This window comes from Oryctolagus cuniculus, chromosome 14 (genome assembly GCF_964237555.1).
Source record: "Oryctolagus cuniculus chromosome 14, mOryCun1.1, whole genome shotgun sequence".
In the NCBI taxonomy this organism is placed as follows: domain Eukaryota; kingdom Metazoa; phylum Chordata; class Mammalia; order Lagomorpha; family Leporidae; genus Oryctolagus; species Oryctolagus cuniculus.
This window is the reverse complement of record NC_091445.1, coordinates 81743379-81760293: the sequence shown is the minus strand read 5'-3', so window position 1 is coordinate 81760293 and position 16915 is coordinate 81743379. Positions and strand designations below refer to the sequence as shown.

The window sequence follows — 16915 nt, the reverse complement described above, 5'->3', positions numbered from 1 at the left end:
AGGAGTTGGGTCATCTTTTACTGCTTTCCCAGGCCACAGCAGAGAGCTGGATTGGAAGTGGAGCAGCCAGGTCTCGAACCAGCTCCCATATGGGATGCCAGTGCTTCAGGCCAGGGTGTTAGCCTGCTGCGCCACAGTGCCGGCCCCCACAACCTCTCTTTAAACTCTTCTAGTCTTGCATAGGTACTCCAAGAATACCCTTCAGTCACTTGTACTGCAGTGTACTGTGAGCATCACTTCATGGAATCAGAGTGTACAAGTGTACAACAGTATGGTACAGTGGTTTTTGTTACTATAGTCTAGAGTCAGTTTATGCTTCTGCAATTTCCTAGCAAAGAGACCTTATTAAAATTACTTCACTTTTTTGGTTATTTTCTTTTTATATACTAATGCTGTGTAACTTATAGTATTGTATCAAAGATTACATGAAACAATACATGTATAAAACAACTATGACATTATCTTATATGGCAAGTGTTGACATTCTGGAAATATCACCTATTAATTTTTTAACAGTCAGAGTTACAGAGAGAGAAAGAGAGGCAGAGACATAGAGAAAGAAGTCTTCCATCTGCTGGTATACTCCTCAGTGGGCCGCAACAGCCAGAGCTGCGCCAATCCAAAGCCAGGAGCCAGGAGCCTCCTCTGGGTCTCCTACATAGGTGCAGGGGCCCAAGGACTTGGGCCATTTACTACGGCTATCTCAGGCCATAGCAGAGAGCTGGATGGGGAGTGGAGCAGCCGGAACTCAAACTGGCGCCCATATGGGATGCTGGCACTGCTGGTTGCAGCTTTACCTTCTATGCCACAGCGCCGGCCCCACATTATTATTAGGCTGATGATAGACCATAAAATGAACTGCCTTGTGATCGGATCTCTGCATAACTCTACACTTTCACTTAATGACTAGATTTGTATGTCTGTCTTTGATTAACAAAGAGGAGTCAAATAAGATAGGGAATTGGATTTACCATGATACTATCACAAGTCTTCAGAATCTTCCTCCCCTGTACAAATCTCAAGGCCTGCTTTAAATACCACCTTTAAGACATCATTGCCAGTGGCTGGTGTTATGGTGCAGCAGGTTAAGCCACCACCACCGCCTGCAGTGCCAGGCATCCTGTATGGGTGTGAGTTTGAGTCCTCGGTGCTCCACTTCCAGTTCAGCTCCCTGCTAATGTGCCTGGGAAAGCAATGAAAGATGACCATGCCAACCACTTGGGATACCTGGACGAAGCACCTGGCTCCTGGCTTTGGCCCGGCCCAGCCCTGTTCTTTGCAGCCATTTGGGATGGAAGATTTCTCTGTCTCTCCCTCTCTTTGTAACCCTGCCTTTTGAATACATAAATAAATATTTTATAGTTCATTTTGAAATTTTTTCCCAAAAACCTTTTATTTAAAGTATAGAAACTTAATGTGTTTCATAAATACAACTTTTAAATAAATCTTAAAAACTAAAAAGAGATCATTGCCAATAGTAGCCTGTCTTTAATACTTACATAAAAATTTATAACACTTGCACACACTGCTTTTTATGGTAAGCATTTATATTCATAAAATGGGTACCTTATTCACCCTTCACAGTGTGTGACACCTGGTAAGCACTTGATAATTGACGCTCCTTCCTTCCTTAAGCTGTTATTTGAACTTCCTTCCTTAGGCATTGAAAAGATTAATAATTTTTGAGCCCACAAGTGATTTGATCACAGGAGTGATTTACAAAGATTAATATGACAGTTGTAGCAGGGATTGGAGGAGGAAGGTCTATGGTCAAAGGCATAAGTCAGTGAGCTGCAGGCAGATCTCTTTGCCCAGCAGTTAAGATGCTGCTTAGCACTCTTGCATCTCACATACAAGTGCCTGGGTTCAAGTCCCAGCTGCACTTGCTGCTGAGCCCCAAATGCCCACACTGACTGTTTTGGGAATTTGGGTAATGAACCAACAGGTAGAAGAGCTCTCTCTCCTCTGTTGTTCACACTCTCTCTGCCTGTCAAATAATTTCTTTAAAAAAAAAAAAGGCAACAGACAAAGAGTTTAGTAAACTGATTTCAATGTCCTTTCCCCACTGTAAACTTTCCAATTCACATTTGGGAAAGAATGTGGAAAATAGCGGAATAGTGGAAAGAATGTAGGGTTTATAGCTAAGTGTAGTGATAAACAAATGTCAATGAGCCAGTCACAGTCTGGCAGTTCATAATTTTTTCAAAGATACAGAGAATTGCTAGTGGAGAAGTATTTTAATCTCCCTCCCCCACCACCAGTATTCTATAAATGGTTGCGTGTATAGGATCAAAAGTGCAAATGAGGGAATGTTAGACTTTTAAACATGTATAGAAATTAACAGATCTAAGAATTTACTGGATAAATGTATGTCCCAGGTGCTCTCACATGCATTCTTTCATTTACTTTATCAAAATAACTTAGGTAAATGATATTTAACTACACTGAACAGATTAGGAAAATGGAACTCAAAGGTTAAATCATTATTCATAAGGGGCCTCTCCAAAAAAGTATATTTTAAAACACAAGTCTTCTGAATGCAAGTTTAATGTTTAACCTTATACATCACTGCAGCCATGAAGTAGCTAAACACATGTGCTCATTTCAGTCTGGAGGATAAGTAAGCCATCTGCAGTGTCCACAGATGGTCAGCATATATCCAGATTGCCCTCAGTGTTTTTGTTTGTATGTATACACCACACTCCCAACCAACCCCTGTAAAAGAGAAAAGGGCAAATCGCTATTTATACTCTGATATTAGCTACAGAGAAGGGAGATTTTCTGATCCACATGCTCCTCATTTCCAGATGACTAGCTGCCACCTTTATACTCCACTCCCAAGCTTCTTCTCAAAATCATCAGCAGGAAGTAAACCTGTTATTAGCCTAAAGCTGCTCGGAGTTGGATGAGCTTACAGATGACCCAGGGCTCTTGTTAAAATAAAGATTCTAAAGCAGAATTGGGGTGGAGTCTGGAAGTCTGTGTACTAATGCTTGGAGACACCCATTTTGCTACTGGGTTTGCTGACTACACCTTTGGAGTACAGTGTAGAATGGTATTTTTGTTCCAGATACATGATTATTTATATAAAGCTGAAAATATTTACAGTGCTTATTTATACTTAAACTTTGTCTTTTTTTCTGCATATGACTTACATAAATCTTAGAATTAATATAACATTATTGTAAGTATATGCCTTATCTCAGTTATTTTTGCTATTCTGGATAATGCTGCATTGAAATCCACTGGGCATACAGCTTTTTGCTGTTGAATTGTTTCCTTAAGATATAATCCCAGGAGTAATTACTAACTTAAGGGTAAGAATCTCTCTCATCTTTAATGAGTAAGGGTTGCAAGATGAAAAGAGTTGTAGCAATTGTGGTGGTAGTGGTTGCACAACAGTGTGAATGTATGAGGGCACTTCAAAAAGTTTGTGGAAGAATACATTTAAAAAAGTTTATTTTGGGGGCTGGCACCATGGCATAGCTGGTAAGGCTGCTGCCTGCAGTGCTGGCATCCCATATGGGCACCAATTCAAGTCCCGGCTGCTCCACTTCTAATCCAGCTCTGTTATAGCCTGGAAAGCAGTAGAAGATGGCCCAATTCCTTGAGCCTCTTGCACTCGTATGGGAGACCTGAAAGAAGCTCCTGGCTCCTGGCTTTGGATTGGCGCAGCTCTGGCCGTTGCAGCCATCTGGGGAGTGAACCATCAGATGGAAGATCTCTTTCTCTCTCTCTCTCTCTCTGCCTGACTTTCAAATAAATAAATAAATCTTGAAAAAAGTTTTATTTTGATAAAAAATTATTTTTTCATAATATACATTACCTGTGAACTTTATGAAGACTTCATACTTACAGTTAACACAGTAAATTTTCTGTTCCATGTGTTTTACCACAATCAAAAATTTTTTAATTAAAAGAATGAAAGGTTATAACCCCCCAAAAGAATAAATTTTTGTTATTTTGTTAAATAATAGACCATTTGGTCTGTTAAAGGAATAACCAAATTAGAGTTGCACCAACATGTTTACCTCACTTGCACCTGTACTGAGTGTCACGTTCCTTAAAATTTTGGCTAAATGATCATGATTCTTTAGGATTGTCTTAATCTGCATTTTTATTTGTAGTAAGGTGGGAATGTGAAATTTTTCCTTCCGGGTTTTGGGTCGTTTTTGTTGTGTTGTGTTTTGTTTTTTACTGTTTGCATGAAGGTATTTCAGAAAGTTTGGGAAACTGAATTAAGAGATAAGTTTATTTTCATGCATAATAATTTTGAAATCCATGCATAATTTTTTCATAGCGCACATTTTTTTTTAAGATTTAATTATTTATTTGAAAGGTAGAGTTACAGAGAGGCAGAGGCAGAGAGAAAAAGGTCTTCCCTCCGCTGGTTCACTCCTCAAGGCTGCAACTGCCAGAGCTGGGTCAATCCAAGGCCAGGATCCAGGAGCTTCTTCCGGGTTTCCCACACGGGTGCAGGGGCACAAGGACTTGGGCCATCTTCCACTGCTTTCCCAGGCCGTAGCAGAGAGCTGGATTGGAAGTGGAGTAGCTGGGACTCGAACCGGCACCCATCCGGGATGCCAGCACTGCAGGTGGCAGCTTTACCTGCTATGCCACAGTGCTGGCCCCCATAGTACACTGTTCTCATTAACTTTTTGAAGGTATGAATTTTAAAATTTTTCTGCACCAGAATAAACTTTAATTCCATTTTTCACAAAGTTGAAGGATCCATGTGGTTCCTCTTTCTTAATGTAAAATGTACTGTCATGCAGTGATTGTTGTTTCTGTTGGAACACTGAATACTTTTTCAAATTTGGAAGTCTTTTCTGTAGAATTTTGTAATATTTGAAGTAGTTCAGTCTTTGTTGGCTGTTTTATTCAGATTTAAGTAATGAGTAACTTTATGATTTTTATCCTACAGGTGAACTATGGAAAAGTTTGTAATGACAGTAGAAAAGGATTGAAATTCGCTGTCTCCTGCGGCTGCAGTTCAGAATTTGTTTTTGTACCATATGGTAGCACCATTGCTGTTTATACAGTTTACTCAGGAGAACAGATAACTATGCTTAAGGGACATTATAAAAATGTTGACTGCTGTGTATTTCAATCTAATTTCCAGGTAAGAATGATACTTAAGGGAGTTTAAAGTGTTGGGGTAATTAGCTTAGCAGACTAGTTGCATGAGCATATAGCAATTTCATTCTGAGGTATTATATATTTAATCCACATTTGAGCTAGGGTTTATTTAATGGAGGGTAGTACAGCCTAGATTGTAGATGGCATAGGATGTATGTACAAATTCGTTATTACTGTGCAACTTGCTTAGGATAAATTTTGTTCCAAAACATATGGGCTCCGTCTGTTTAGCAGTTGAAAATCTCTGGTGAATTAGAGACTGTCTTGCAAACAATATTTTGGGTAAAAAATGAAAAAATAGTGTGTATGTCTGGGTTTATGTATGAGTATGTATAAAATTTTGTTTTTTCTTGTTTTCTGTCAGTGGCTAATTAAAGGTATGCTTTTTAAGTTCTGCAACACATGTAATTGTTTAAAAGCAAACACTTATGTTTTTCATTTGTTTAATGCCCTGACCTTTCTCTTTTATGTTACATATGGAACAGATTTTTTTTTTTCACAGTACATTTGCGCAGTTTACCTGACATACTCCTTTAAATGAGTCCACTATAACAAGGTAGTTGACATTTCCCATTTTTTGTTGGTAAGGGAAAGGAAGTTCATAATAAATACTGGTAGAATGAAAACTGGATTATTAGACCTTGAAGAGACTTTTATCACCTGGTGAAACTCCTATTCGTTCATTAATACTGATTACCTAATTTTCTGCCTGGCCATAGGCCTGATTTTTCAGTACGTACCAGTGCAGCACCCATTATTAAAATATTCAAGTACATGTCTTGTTGGCTGGTCAACAACTGCAGAACGAAGCACCCCAGGGGACTACCAGCCTCACCCACTTCCCTGGGAACTTAAACCGGACCACAGCTCAGCAACTATTTGAACTCTAAGGCTAGCATCTGTCAGTTTCTTGATATACTGATATTAAGTATTTTTAGTGTTACCACTGGAAGAAGGAAACTAAAGCTTCAGAGAGTGACATGCCTTGCCCCAAGCTTGCAAATGATTGACAAAGGATGATTCTCTGTTCAAAGAAATTTTTAGAATACTCTCCCTCTTTTCTTGTCCAGAGTGACTTAAAGACACAGCCAAGATTTTAACCTAGATAATCTGACTACAAATTATTGCTTTCTGCCACATTGGAACCTCATGACAATTCAGATAAACTAGAATATATTACAAGTATGCTAAGATAATCATTCCTCACACTTCTTGGAACAGTTGGGACAGCCAGAGACCTTGGACAAGTTGCCTCCTGACAAATAATTTCTACATATGCCATGAACTCAGAAAGATTTTAATCACTACACTGCTTCAAAAAGACCCCAACTCCTAACCCATGTCACCTATTATGATTCTGAAAAAGGAACATAATTATTTCTCAGAAGTCACAGAACATAGAACTTTTATATCCATTTAGCAACAAAACTCTTTTGCAAATTATTACACAAAATTCAGCATCTGAAAATAAAATGGTAATTCTGTTGTGAATATAATAATCTGGCATCTACAGTATCAAAAATAAATAATGGATTTTAGTCAATGGAATTATAATCCATTAATGAAAATAGAAATCTGTGAGTCCACAGTGATATAAATAAGTAAATTAGTAAATTGGATGGAATGCTTACATAGCCTTAGAGTACCACCCTACAGACTATTATATACAAAGGTAGAAAAGAGTAATTTTACTTTGAAGAAGCCTGGTATGTATCACTTTGATGAAATAATCAAAGTTGACATGACAGCTAATGGCAGCATGTGATTAACTAAACCCTTGTGCTGTGAAGATTGTTACTGAGACAGTTGATGAAACTGAAATGAAGGCTAAGGATTAAGTGTATTTCTTTGTATATCAATATGAATTTTCTGATTTTTAAGCTGTATTGTAACTATTAAGGAAAGCACTCTTGTTTATAGGAAATATAGACAACTGTTCAAGGATACTAAACCTCATGTTGACAGCTTACTCTGTTATGGTTCAGGGAAAAAAACAATTCTTTTTACTGCACTTTTAACTTGAGTTTTGAGATTGTAATCTTAAGTGCTGCTGCTTCCAAACTGTCTTTTTTTGAACATCTACAGAACATCCATATCTTTTATATGTCTGCACTCAGTGTGTCAGTAGTTATTATGAATCGCATTATAAGTTTTTCTGATCAGCTTATCTTGGGTATGTATCCTGCCTTCTCAGAGAAACCAAAGTGCTCAAGGGCACTTTACATCTGAACAGCTTTGTATCATACACAGTGAGTATAACCATATACTCCAGGTTTTACAATACAGCCAATATTTGGGGTTTTATTATTAATTTTTTAAGTTTATTTATTTTATTTGAAAGGCAGTTTCAGAGAGACAGAGAGAGAGGTCTTCCGTCCACTGGTTCGCTCCCCAAATGGCCACCACTACTGGAGCTTGGCCGATCCAGAGCCAAGAGCTTCTTCCTGATCTACCACACGGGTGCAGGGGCCCAAACACTTGGGCCATCTTCTGCTGCTTTCTCAGGCCATGGCAGAGTCATGGTAGAGCAGCCAGGACTCAAACCGGCGCCCATATGATGCAGGCACTGCAGGTGGCGGCTTTACACACTATGCCACAGTGCTGGCCCCTAGTTGTTGTTGTTGTTTTAAGGAGAAAAGGATTAAATTTTGTTAACACATGAGATCTATGATACATCCTAATAAAACAATAATAAATGTGAATCCTGATCACTAACAGGGCGTTGTGATTATTTTAATTAGACCCTCCTCTCTAATAACTGTCCTCTCCCCACTTTCAAGAATAAGAGTAATTTTTTCATCAGTCTTGCTATACAAAACCATTGTCATTCAATGAAATAGGTGGCCATCACTTCCCCTGCATTATTTCTCCCAAATAATAAGTTAAGTAAAAAGTCCAGTCATCTAAAATCTTAGACTGCTTTTCGTTATAAGTAACTTCATTATCTTATTTTCTCTTTATCTCCAACCCTAATTATATAAATGATACTAAACATTCCCATGTCTCAAATTTTTTTTAAAGACTTATTTATTTTATTTGAAAGAGTTACACAGAGAGAGAAGACGAGGTAGAGAGAGAGAGAGGTCTTCCATCCGTTGGTTCACTCCCCAGTTGGCCACAATGGCCAGAGCTGCGCTAATCAGGAGCCAGGAGCTTCCTCCAGGTCTCCCTCACGTGTACAGGGGCTCAAGAACTTGGGCAATCTTCCAGTGCTTTCTCAGGCCATAGCCGAGAGCTGCATCAGAAGTGGAGCAGCCAGGACTCAAACCAGCGCTCATGGGATGCTGGCACTGCAGGCGGCAGCTTTATGCTGGCCCCTCAAATTATTTTTGAGATACATAGTAGTAAAGCTAAATGGTTGCATAACCAGAGTGGGGTGGGGAAGAGCTTATTGTTAATGATATTTATGTAGAAATACAGAAATATATTTGTGAGGGCAAAAATTCACATAGCTGTTCAAGGTTTTAGAAATTCTAAACATTCTGTTGCTTTTTCTTTTTAGTCCTTTACCCTTTGCACTAAAGTTTTATTATTATTGATCTGTTTTATATTTTCTCTTGAAATTATTTCTTTATATCCTCCTCTTTGACCTTATGAGTATTTTTCCATGCCATTACTCTTCCAATACAATTTTTTCCTATTACACTGATGAAGAAACTGATACTGGTGACTTGGACAAGATCTCATAGTCAAATAGAGAATTGAAATTATCAGGTTTTTTTTTTTAAGATTTATTTATTTTTGTTTGAAAGGCAGAGTTACAGAGAGAGAGATCTTCCATCAACTGGTTCATTCCCCAAGTGGTCGAAACAGCTGGAGCTGGGCCAGTCTGAAGCCAGGAGCCAGGAGCTTCATCCTGGTCTCACACGTGGGTGCAGGGCCCCAAGTTTTAGGCCATATTCCACAGCTTTCCCAGGCATATTAGCAGGAAGCTGGATCGTAAATGGAGCAACCAGGACTTGAACCAGCACCCAAATGGGACATAGGTGTTGCGGGCAGCAGTTTTACCTGCTATGCCACAACGCCAGCCCTTAAAAATCAATTTTAATGACTGTGTACTGTTATATCACATGAATACATCATCAGTAATAATTATCCTTCTATTCTTGGGTAATCAGTTCTATTTTTTTGTCATTATAAATATTTCACTGATGATATCCTTGAATTTCATGTGTGACTTCAGCATAACTTCCTAGAAATACATAGAAAACTTTGTGATATATACTGAGAGCTTATCCTCTAGAAAAGATTGTACCAGTGTACATCCCCTGAATTTCACTGCCCCATAGAGATGTATTCATTTGTAGACAATTTAACATGTTCCCTTAGTTTTGCTGGGGAGAGGAGTGAGCATCATTCAGCCATGAGCAAACAACATATCCTTAAAGACAATTACAAATACTGTGCATCAATCCAAGCTTAATATTATGAAAGAAACATTGTCAACTGGCACAGGGACTGGGGCTTCAGCCTGTTCTGTTGAATACCAGCCGGTTATGCAGCTATAAGCTAAATAAAACATACTGTGAACTTTCATCCTGTTTTAGTAGAAACTCATATCATTTCTTCATTGAAGTCACTATTGTGATTCAGTTATTGATAGAGAAGGCCAAATTACTTTTATTCTGTCTCTAACACTTGAAATATATGGATACTGTAATCAAAGCCACTAGGATATTGATTGTTTTGTAAAATGTTTATACCATTAGGAAGCTCTGACATATCCTAATATATCTCAAAAAAATAAATAAAAGAAACAGGACATCAGCCAAGTTGTAGGGAGTAGAAATAGAATTAACCTAATTAATCTACCTTAATAATTAGTTATTGGGGCCAACACTGTGGCATAATTTGTTCAGTGTCAGCCTATGGCACTGCCATCCCATGTGGGTGCTGGTTTGTGTCCTGGCTGCTCTTCTTCCAAACCAGCTCTCTGCTTATGCCTGAGAAAGCAGGGGAAGATGGCCCAAGTGCTTGAGTCCCTGCACCCGTGTGGGAGACCAAAAGGAAGCTCCTGGCTCCTAGCTTCAGATTGGTTCAGCTCCACCCATTGTGGCCATTTGGGGAGTGAACCAGTGGGTGGAAGACCTCGCTTTCTGTCTCTCCCACTCTCTCTCTCTAACTCTGCCTCTCAAATAACTAAAAAAATTTTTCAAAAAAGTGCTATATTTTCCTTTTGAATTGATTGGCAATCATATTTTTTGCTTCCTGTTTTATAGGAACTTTATAGTGGTAGCAGAGACTGCAATATTCTTGCTTGGGTGCCATCTTTAAGTGAACCAGTTCCAGATGATGATGAGGTAAATATTGTAGAAATTTTATAGTGACATGTAAATCATAAGAAATGGCATTTTATTAACTTACTTGATGTGGAAGAGACTTGTAAAGCATTTCTTACCATTTTCGTATTGTAAAAGTAATTTGCCTGTTGTAACACATTTTGAAAATTCAGAAAAATATCAAAAAACTAGAAAAGCTTCAAGTTGAGTTAATCAGTATTAGCATTTTTATTTACTTTGTTCTTGTTTTTCTCCTGTGCATGCTTTCATTTTTTTTTTCCTAAAGAAGCCTTTGGTTTAAAGAATACAAACTTCATTGCATTTTATAAGTACAACTTTAGGAATATGGTGATTCTTCCCACCATACCCACACTCCCACCCCCTCCTCCTGCCTCTTCTATTCCCAGTCCCATTCTCCACAAAGATCCATTTTCAATTAACTTTATACACAGTAGACCAATTCTATACTAAGAGTTCAACAATTTTATGTGCATACTTTTTTAAAAACATAGTTAATATCATGCATCTTGGCATCTTCTCCCATTAGTGTTATACAATAAGCCTTTTTCTATATCATTGATAAGTAGATGAACATTGTTTTTAGTGATATAATATTCTGTCATATCTCACAATTTAAATGTCTTTTTAAAAATATTTCCATTGATTATTACAAGCAACTTCAAGTTAAATATTTGTTTATAATTTTTAGATACATTTATTCAAAAAACAGTGACAGAGGGAGAGAAATCTTCCATATGCTGGTTCATTCCCCAAATGGCCGTAACAGCTGGAGTTGAGCTGAAGCAAAGCCAAGAGCCTGGAACTCCATCTGGGTCTCCCATGTGGATGGCAGGGACCTGAATACTTGGCCTATCATCCACCATCTTCCCAAGCACATTAGCAGGGAGTTGGACCAGAAACAGAGCATCTGGGACTCAAATTAATGCTCTGATATGGGACGCCAGCTCAGAGGCAGTGGCTTAACCTGCTGCACCATAACGCCAACCCTGTCTGTTTATGAATTAATCATATTTCTGATTATTTCTTTAGGTGTAATCCTAGAAGTAGAATTATTTAGAGTTATTATATATGACATTTTGAGGCTGTTTATTCACGGTGTCAAAGCTTATCGATTTCCATTCCCACCAGTAGCTGACAGTGCCTATCTTAGAGCATAAATTAATATAATTAATAATTATATTATATTATATATTATAATAAATAATAAGAGTGAATAAAGAGCCTTAAAAATGCAGTGAGGGTAAATAAAAATGATTGACCTTGAACTCTGGCCTCAAGTGGTAGCCTCTGCTTTTTGTTTTATTTGTTGTTTTTACTTTTACATCAAAAGGTAATGAGATAAAGGTTGTCTAAAGCTAGTGTATCTCGGGGTAGATACTTGTCTGAGTGGTTAAGATGCTGGCTGGAATGCCTACATCCCAAATCAGAGTACCTGCATTTGAGTCCTAGCTCTATTCCCAATTCCGACTTCTTGCTAATATTCACCAAGCAGGCAGCAGGTGATGTGTCAAGTGCTTCCATCCTTGCTCTCCACATAGAAGACCTAGATTGGATTCTTGGCTGCTGCTTCTGCTGACACAGGCCTGGCCATTGCAGGCACTTGAAGCGTGAACCAGCAAATAGAGTTATCTCTGCCTCTGCCTCTCAAATAAATAAAAATTTTAAAATTAAATTAAAGTAGTGTATCTCCTGCTAAGGACTATTCTGACTACTGTTGCTTATCAACATTTATCCTAGTTTATATGATATAAAAAACTTAGAATCTAAAGAGATTTTATATATAATAATTTTTAAGTTGGAGAAAAAAATAGAAATATCTTAAGGTCATAATACAAACAAAGCATCTTAAATAGAGATAGAAAAAAGTTAATCAGATAACAAATTTGACATTCTGAAAACTTTTTCTTATATTCAGTTCCCTTGTGAAAATAAGACTATATCAAAAACCATATGAAAGAGAATTTTTATGGGGGATTTGTTACAATCATATAAACATATTAACAAAATATATTTTACACCTAAATTTGAAAGTTAAGATTTACAGCAGGGCCAGTGCCATGGCTCACTTGGTTAATTCTCCACCTGCGGCGCTGGCATCCCATATGGGCGCCGGGTTCTAGTCCCGGTTGCTCCTCTTCCACTCCAGCTCTCTGCTGTGGCCCGGGAAGGCTGTGGAGGATGGCCCAAGTGCTTGGGTCCTGCATCCACATGGGAGACCAGGAAGAAGCACCTGGCTCCTGGCTTCAGTGGCTCAGCACACCGGCCGTAGCGGCCATTTGGGGAGTGAACCAATGGAAGGAAGACCTTTCTCTCTCTCTCTCTCTCTCTATAAATCTATCTGTCAAATTAAAAAAAAAAAAAGATTTACAGCAATGTAAAGCCTGTGAAGTGTTTTCATTTAGCCCTAATCAAATCAAAGTCAGAAAAAACACACATTGCTAAATTTCAAGCAGCTGGGCAAATACTATTTGACTACTTTCATATTTCATCACATGGCCAATTTGGTTTATTATAGCTTCATAGCATACGGCTGCTTTGATGACTGAGCAGTCTATAGAAAGCTCACTCTAGTCAAATAGTTTGATCTAGCCACTTATTTTGCATTCTTACTTAATTATTGTATCCTGTCCTTTGGGAATTACTGTAAATCTTAAATCCAGGTCATAGCACTATTTGTTGTGATAGGAAGCATAACAATCATTTACTAAATGAAAATAATAAAAGTAAATGACAAGCTAATCTATGATTTGCATGTAGAAAATGATATTGGAAGAAAATAAATTGCTTAATTTATGAAGATAATATATGATTCTGTAGTTATTTCCTTGTTATATAGTTATAGTTTTGCTATACATTACCCTTATAATCTGGGAAAAGTGTATGATATTTCCAAATATCAAAATTGTGAAAGCAAAGTTGTTTTTTAGGTTTCCTTTCAAATAGGATTTACTTTCCTATCAACCAAGGTATAATTCCATAGGGATGTTTCTCCTGCTATGCGAAGTAAAAGAAGATTTTAAAGAAATTGAAGGGCATTTGGTGATATGGACAGGTTTTGTTGTCTTTAAGCATAAAGACGTATTTAATTGGGAGGCCAATTTATTATTCTCTGAGACATCTGGCTTCCTTTTGCCCCTCCTTCTAAAACTTGGCATGATCAAGGCAAGCTATCTATAATTATAAATAGATTAGTTGTAACTCTTAGTCACTGTTTTGCTGCATGAGATCTACAAGGTGGGTACATTGCAGTTTAAATCTGACGTCTCATCAAGAATCTTACTCTATTTTGCGTATGATCTTTAGCTGCTTTACTTACCACTTGTAGAGTGGTATTCTCACTTGCTGACATAGATAGTCCTGAGACTTTCTAGTAAGAAATTTGGAAGTTATCAAGATGTATCCCTGTCAAATGTTAAATTTTGCTTCATTCCTCCTTCCCTTTATTGGACCTGGGATAGTTCCCCTCTAAACTAATGTTTCTGTATCTCCATGAGATCTACAACTGTCTATCGGTAACACGGGAAACCTGGTGAGGTTAGACGTGTGTATGTTCAAGCATAGACAGGACGTCCACTAGGAGGAGATGTTGTAGAGATACTGAAGTCATAGGTGGACTTGATCACTGTGATCTTCAATAATATTATGCATACAGCCTTCAACAGCATTTTTCCTGCAGCTTTTAACTTCAAGTGTTTTGTTTTAATCTGTGTTCTAGCAATGAAATGTATTTCTAATACTGTGATGCACTTATATTTTTGTTTTACTGCCAATATAAATAGTAACTATATTATGATTTTCACTTATTGTTATTTCTTTGTTTACACATAGCAAAGATATTTAAACTGAAATATGCTTTGTTTTCTCTATTGAGTGTTCAAAGGAAATTAAAATGTTGAATATGTTACACCCTGGGCTTCCACAGTAGAATTAGGAGGCATAACTTTGTGTGGTGTATCTACCCAGGAAAAGTTGTCTAAATACAGAGTGAGGAAGAAGAGTTACCTACCCCAGGGCAGAATGTTTTTGGATAAACTGTTACTAAATAACCTAATTTAGTAGTTAAATTATAAGCTCCAAAAGACAGGAAAGTCAGTAAACTTTTGGATGAAAGAATGAATGAACAGACTTTAGTATGTATTATTCTTGCAAATAAGTTGAATGCTGCCAGAAATTGGTGAGAGGATAGCTGAAGTTTGATAATAGTTTTTCATCTGGATATTTGGGGTATAGTGGAATTTTCACTATACACCCAAGAGACAAGAGCTGACATTAGGTTGAATAATGTCCTCTGATCTATTTGACAGCCATAAAGAATGCCTAAATTAATGTATTGTTTTCAAATATCCTAGCTGATTCTCAGGAAATTTACCAGGAACACTCACTTTTTGTTCAGCTTTTAAAGTGTTCAAGAAAAATGGGGGAAAAATTGCAGACAGTTTTGAAATTCACACATAGCTCATTCATAATATGCATTTCCCATGAACCTTAAGACCCCTCATATGTATATGTATTTATGAGGTAACTGCTTTGAAGGAAACAGGTTACTTGCAAAAAGTCTGGTATGCCTCTATAATATAAATTGTGTTGAGTTGGAGGTATAGTTACACAGTTTCTTTCTAAGTAATCTAATTATCATTTATTTGATACATTTTGTCTTTCAACTGTATTATAAGCCTAAAATTAAGAAGTAAAAAATTAGCATCTTTCTTCTTCTTTTTTAGGCTGCAACCAAAACACAACTGAATCCAGCGTTTGAAGATGCTTGGAGCAGCAGTGATGAGGAAGGATAGTACTGCTGCGCCTCTGCTGATGAAACTTTTTAAAGGGAACTATTCATGTGTTTTTTGTTTTTTTTTTAACTGTTTGATCCATTTCTGACAGCTAAATTAGCCCTGAATTGGGGTGATTTTTTCCCCCGTGTTTTAAAATAAGATTAACATTTGCCAGAAGTCCTAAAACAACTCTGCAGTGTATTTAATCGTAACCTACCTCTTCGATCACAGCTGCTGTGGCCTGGGACAGCCCTTATTGTTGCAGTGCAAGGGCACAAGTCCTTGTGCTTCAGATGACAACTGGAGCAGATTTTGTGAACCGTAAGATGCAACCTCAGAGGACCTGCAGATGGAGGTTATCAGCACTGACTTTCTCCCTTTGGCTGAACCCCTTCAAGAATGATTTAATCAAGTATGATTGCATCAAGGGTGGTAATTGTGATTATAGCATCAAGATTATTCTTTCTTATTCATACACCCAGCATTTTACAGTAATTTCATTTAACTGACCATCGTCTAGCTTTATGTCAAACGTTTTTGGATTTGCTGTCTCCACAATCTAAAATGTTCATCATAGGAAGCAGTGGGAGGGGGATCCCTCGTTTGCTTTATTTTAATGGCATAGGCAGCTTGTACTCATGCTTGAACTCCCTTTCCATGAAACTGGTTAAGATGTCCTGCTTCATTCATCCAAGCAGAACATGCCCTGGGAGGGAATCTGGGAAAAACATGAAATGTTGTGGTAAGAGTTCTATGTTATTTTGTCCTCTTCTTGTATCTACCTAGAAATGATTATCCTGAAGATGATCTTGCATTCACTTTCTTCCTGATACTTACCAGCAGGAGACTAGTAAAAAGTTTGTGTGAGCTTGAATGCAAAGTGCACAATTGTTTAGTTTTTAAACATAATTTTTAAGTTCAGTGTTAAACTTCATATCAGACGTTTCTGGCAAAATGTTTCCTATGCATTACTTTTTATGGTTGATTTTCTAAGGCTTAGGTCATTGTACTGTTATTTATTTCCTCCTAGTTGACATTGCTGCTGACATCAAAGAAAGCTGTTAAAATTGGAAACATTTTTTAATTTTAAGAAAAAAGTCTTCTTTCAAACTGTAACTAACTATATTGTTTCTTTATAGTTATATAAATGTATAGGTTCATTGTAAATAATTCAACAGAAAAATTAAAGCATTGGTCTTCCAGAATCAACACTCTAAGGTAACCACCATTCTCCATGCATCTCTTTATGATAAATATATTTTTACATAATGGGATGTTTGGCATGCTGTTGTTACCATAGAAACCCCTATCTTCCAATATCAGTATCTCACATCCTCAGATTTCTCCTGCCACAATCTGATTTGTTAATCTGTTATATATTCTTTCATATTGCAGTCCTATGAAGATCTATGTAAAGTTGTGAAAGTACTTCAAAAAGTTCATGAAAAATGGAATGAAAAGATAAGTTTATTTTGAAGCAAATTTTTTTGAAATCCATGTATAAGTTTTTCATAATACATATTTCCCATGAACTTTTTAAAGAACCCTCATATATGAGGGGTTTTTTTCCAATTAGTCCTACAAAATTTGTTGGACTGATGGACAAGAAGCTGTAGATTTTCTTTTTTTTTTTTCTTTTTTTTATTTTTTGACAGGCAGAGTGGACAGTGAGAGAGAGAGAGAGAGACAGAGAGAAAGGTCTTC

The 16915-nt window shown here is 37.3% G+C and overlaps 1 protein-coding gene across 7 annotated transcripts in view; it reads left to right on the top strand.

The window, feature by feature from the left end:
* Positions 1 to 16433, top strand: part of ERCC8 (ERCC excision repair 8, CSA ubiquitin ligase complex subunit) — a 67834-nt gene extending 51401 nt beyond the window's left edge. For all 7 annotated transcript variants that reach the window (XM_051853760.2, XM_070056738.1, XM_051853759.2 and 4 more), the window contains 3 exons: positions 4925 to 5122; positions 10359 to 10439; positions 15161 to 16433. In XM_051853760.2, the coding sequence (XP_051709720.1) occupies positions 4925 to 5122; positions 10359 to 10439; positions 15161 to 15229 (348 nt within the window). In that variant the 3' untranslated portion in view covers positions 15230 to 16433. The remainder of the gene's footprint in view (positions 1 to 4924; positions 5123 to 10358; positions 10440 to 15160) is intronic.
* Positions 16434 to 16915: the final 482 nt, after the last annotated feature.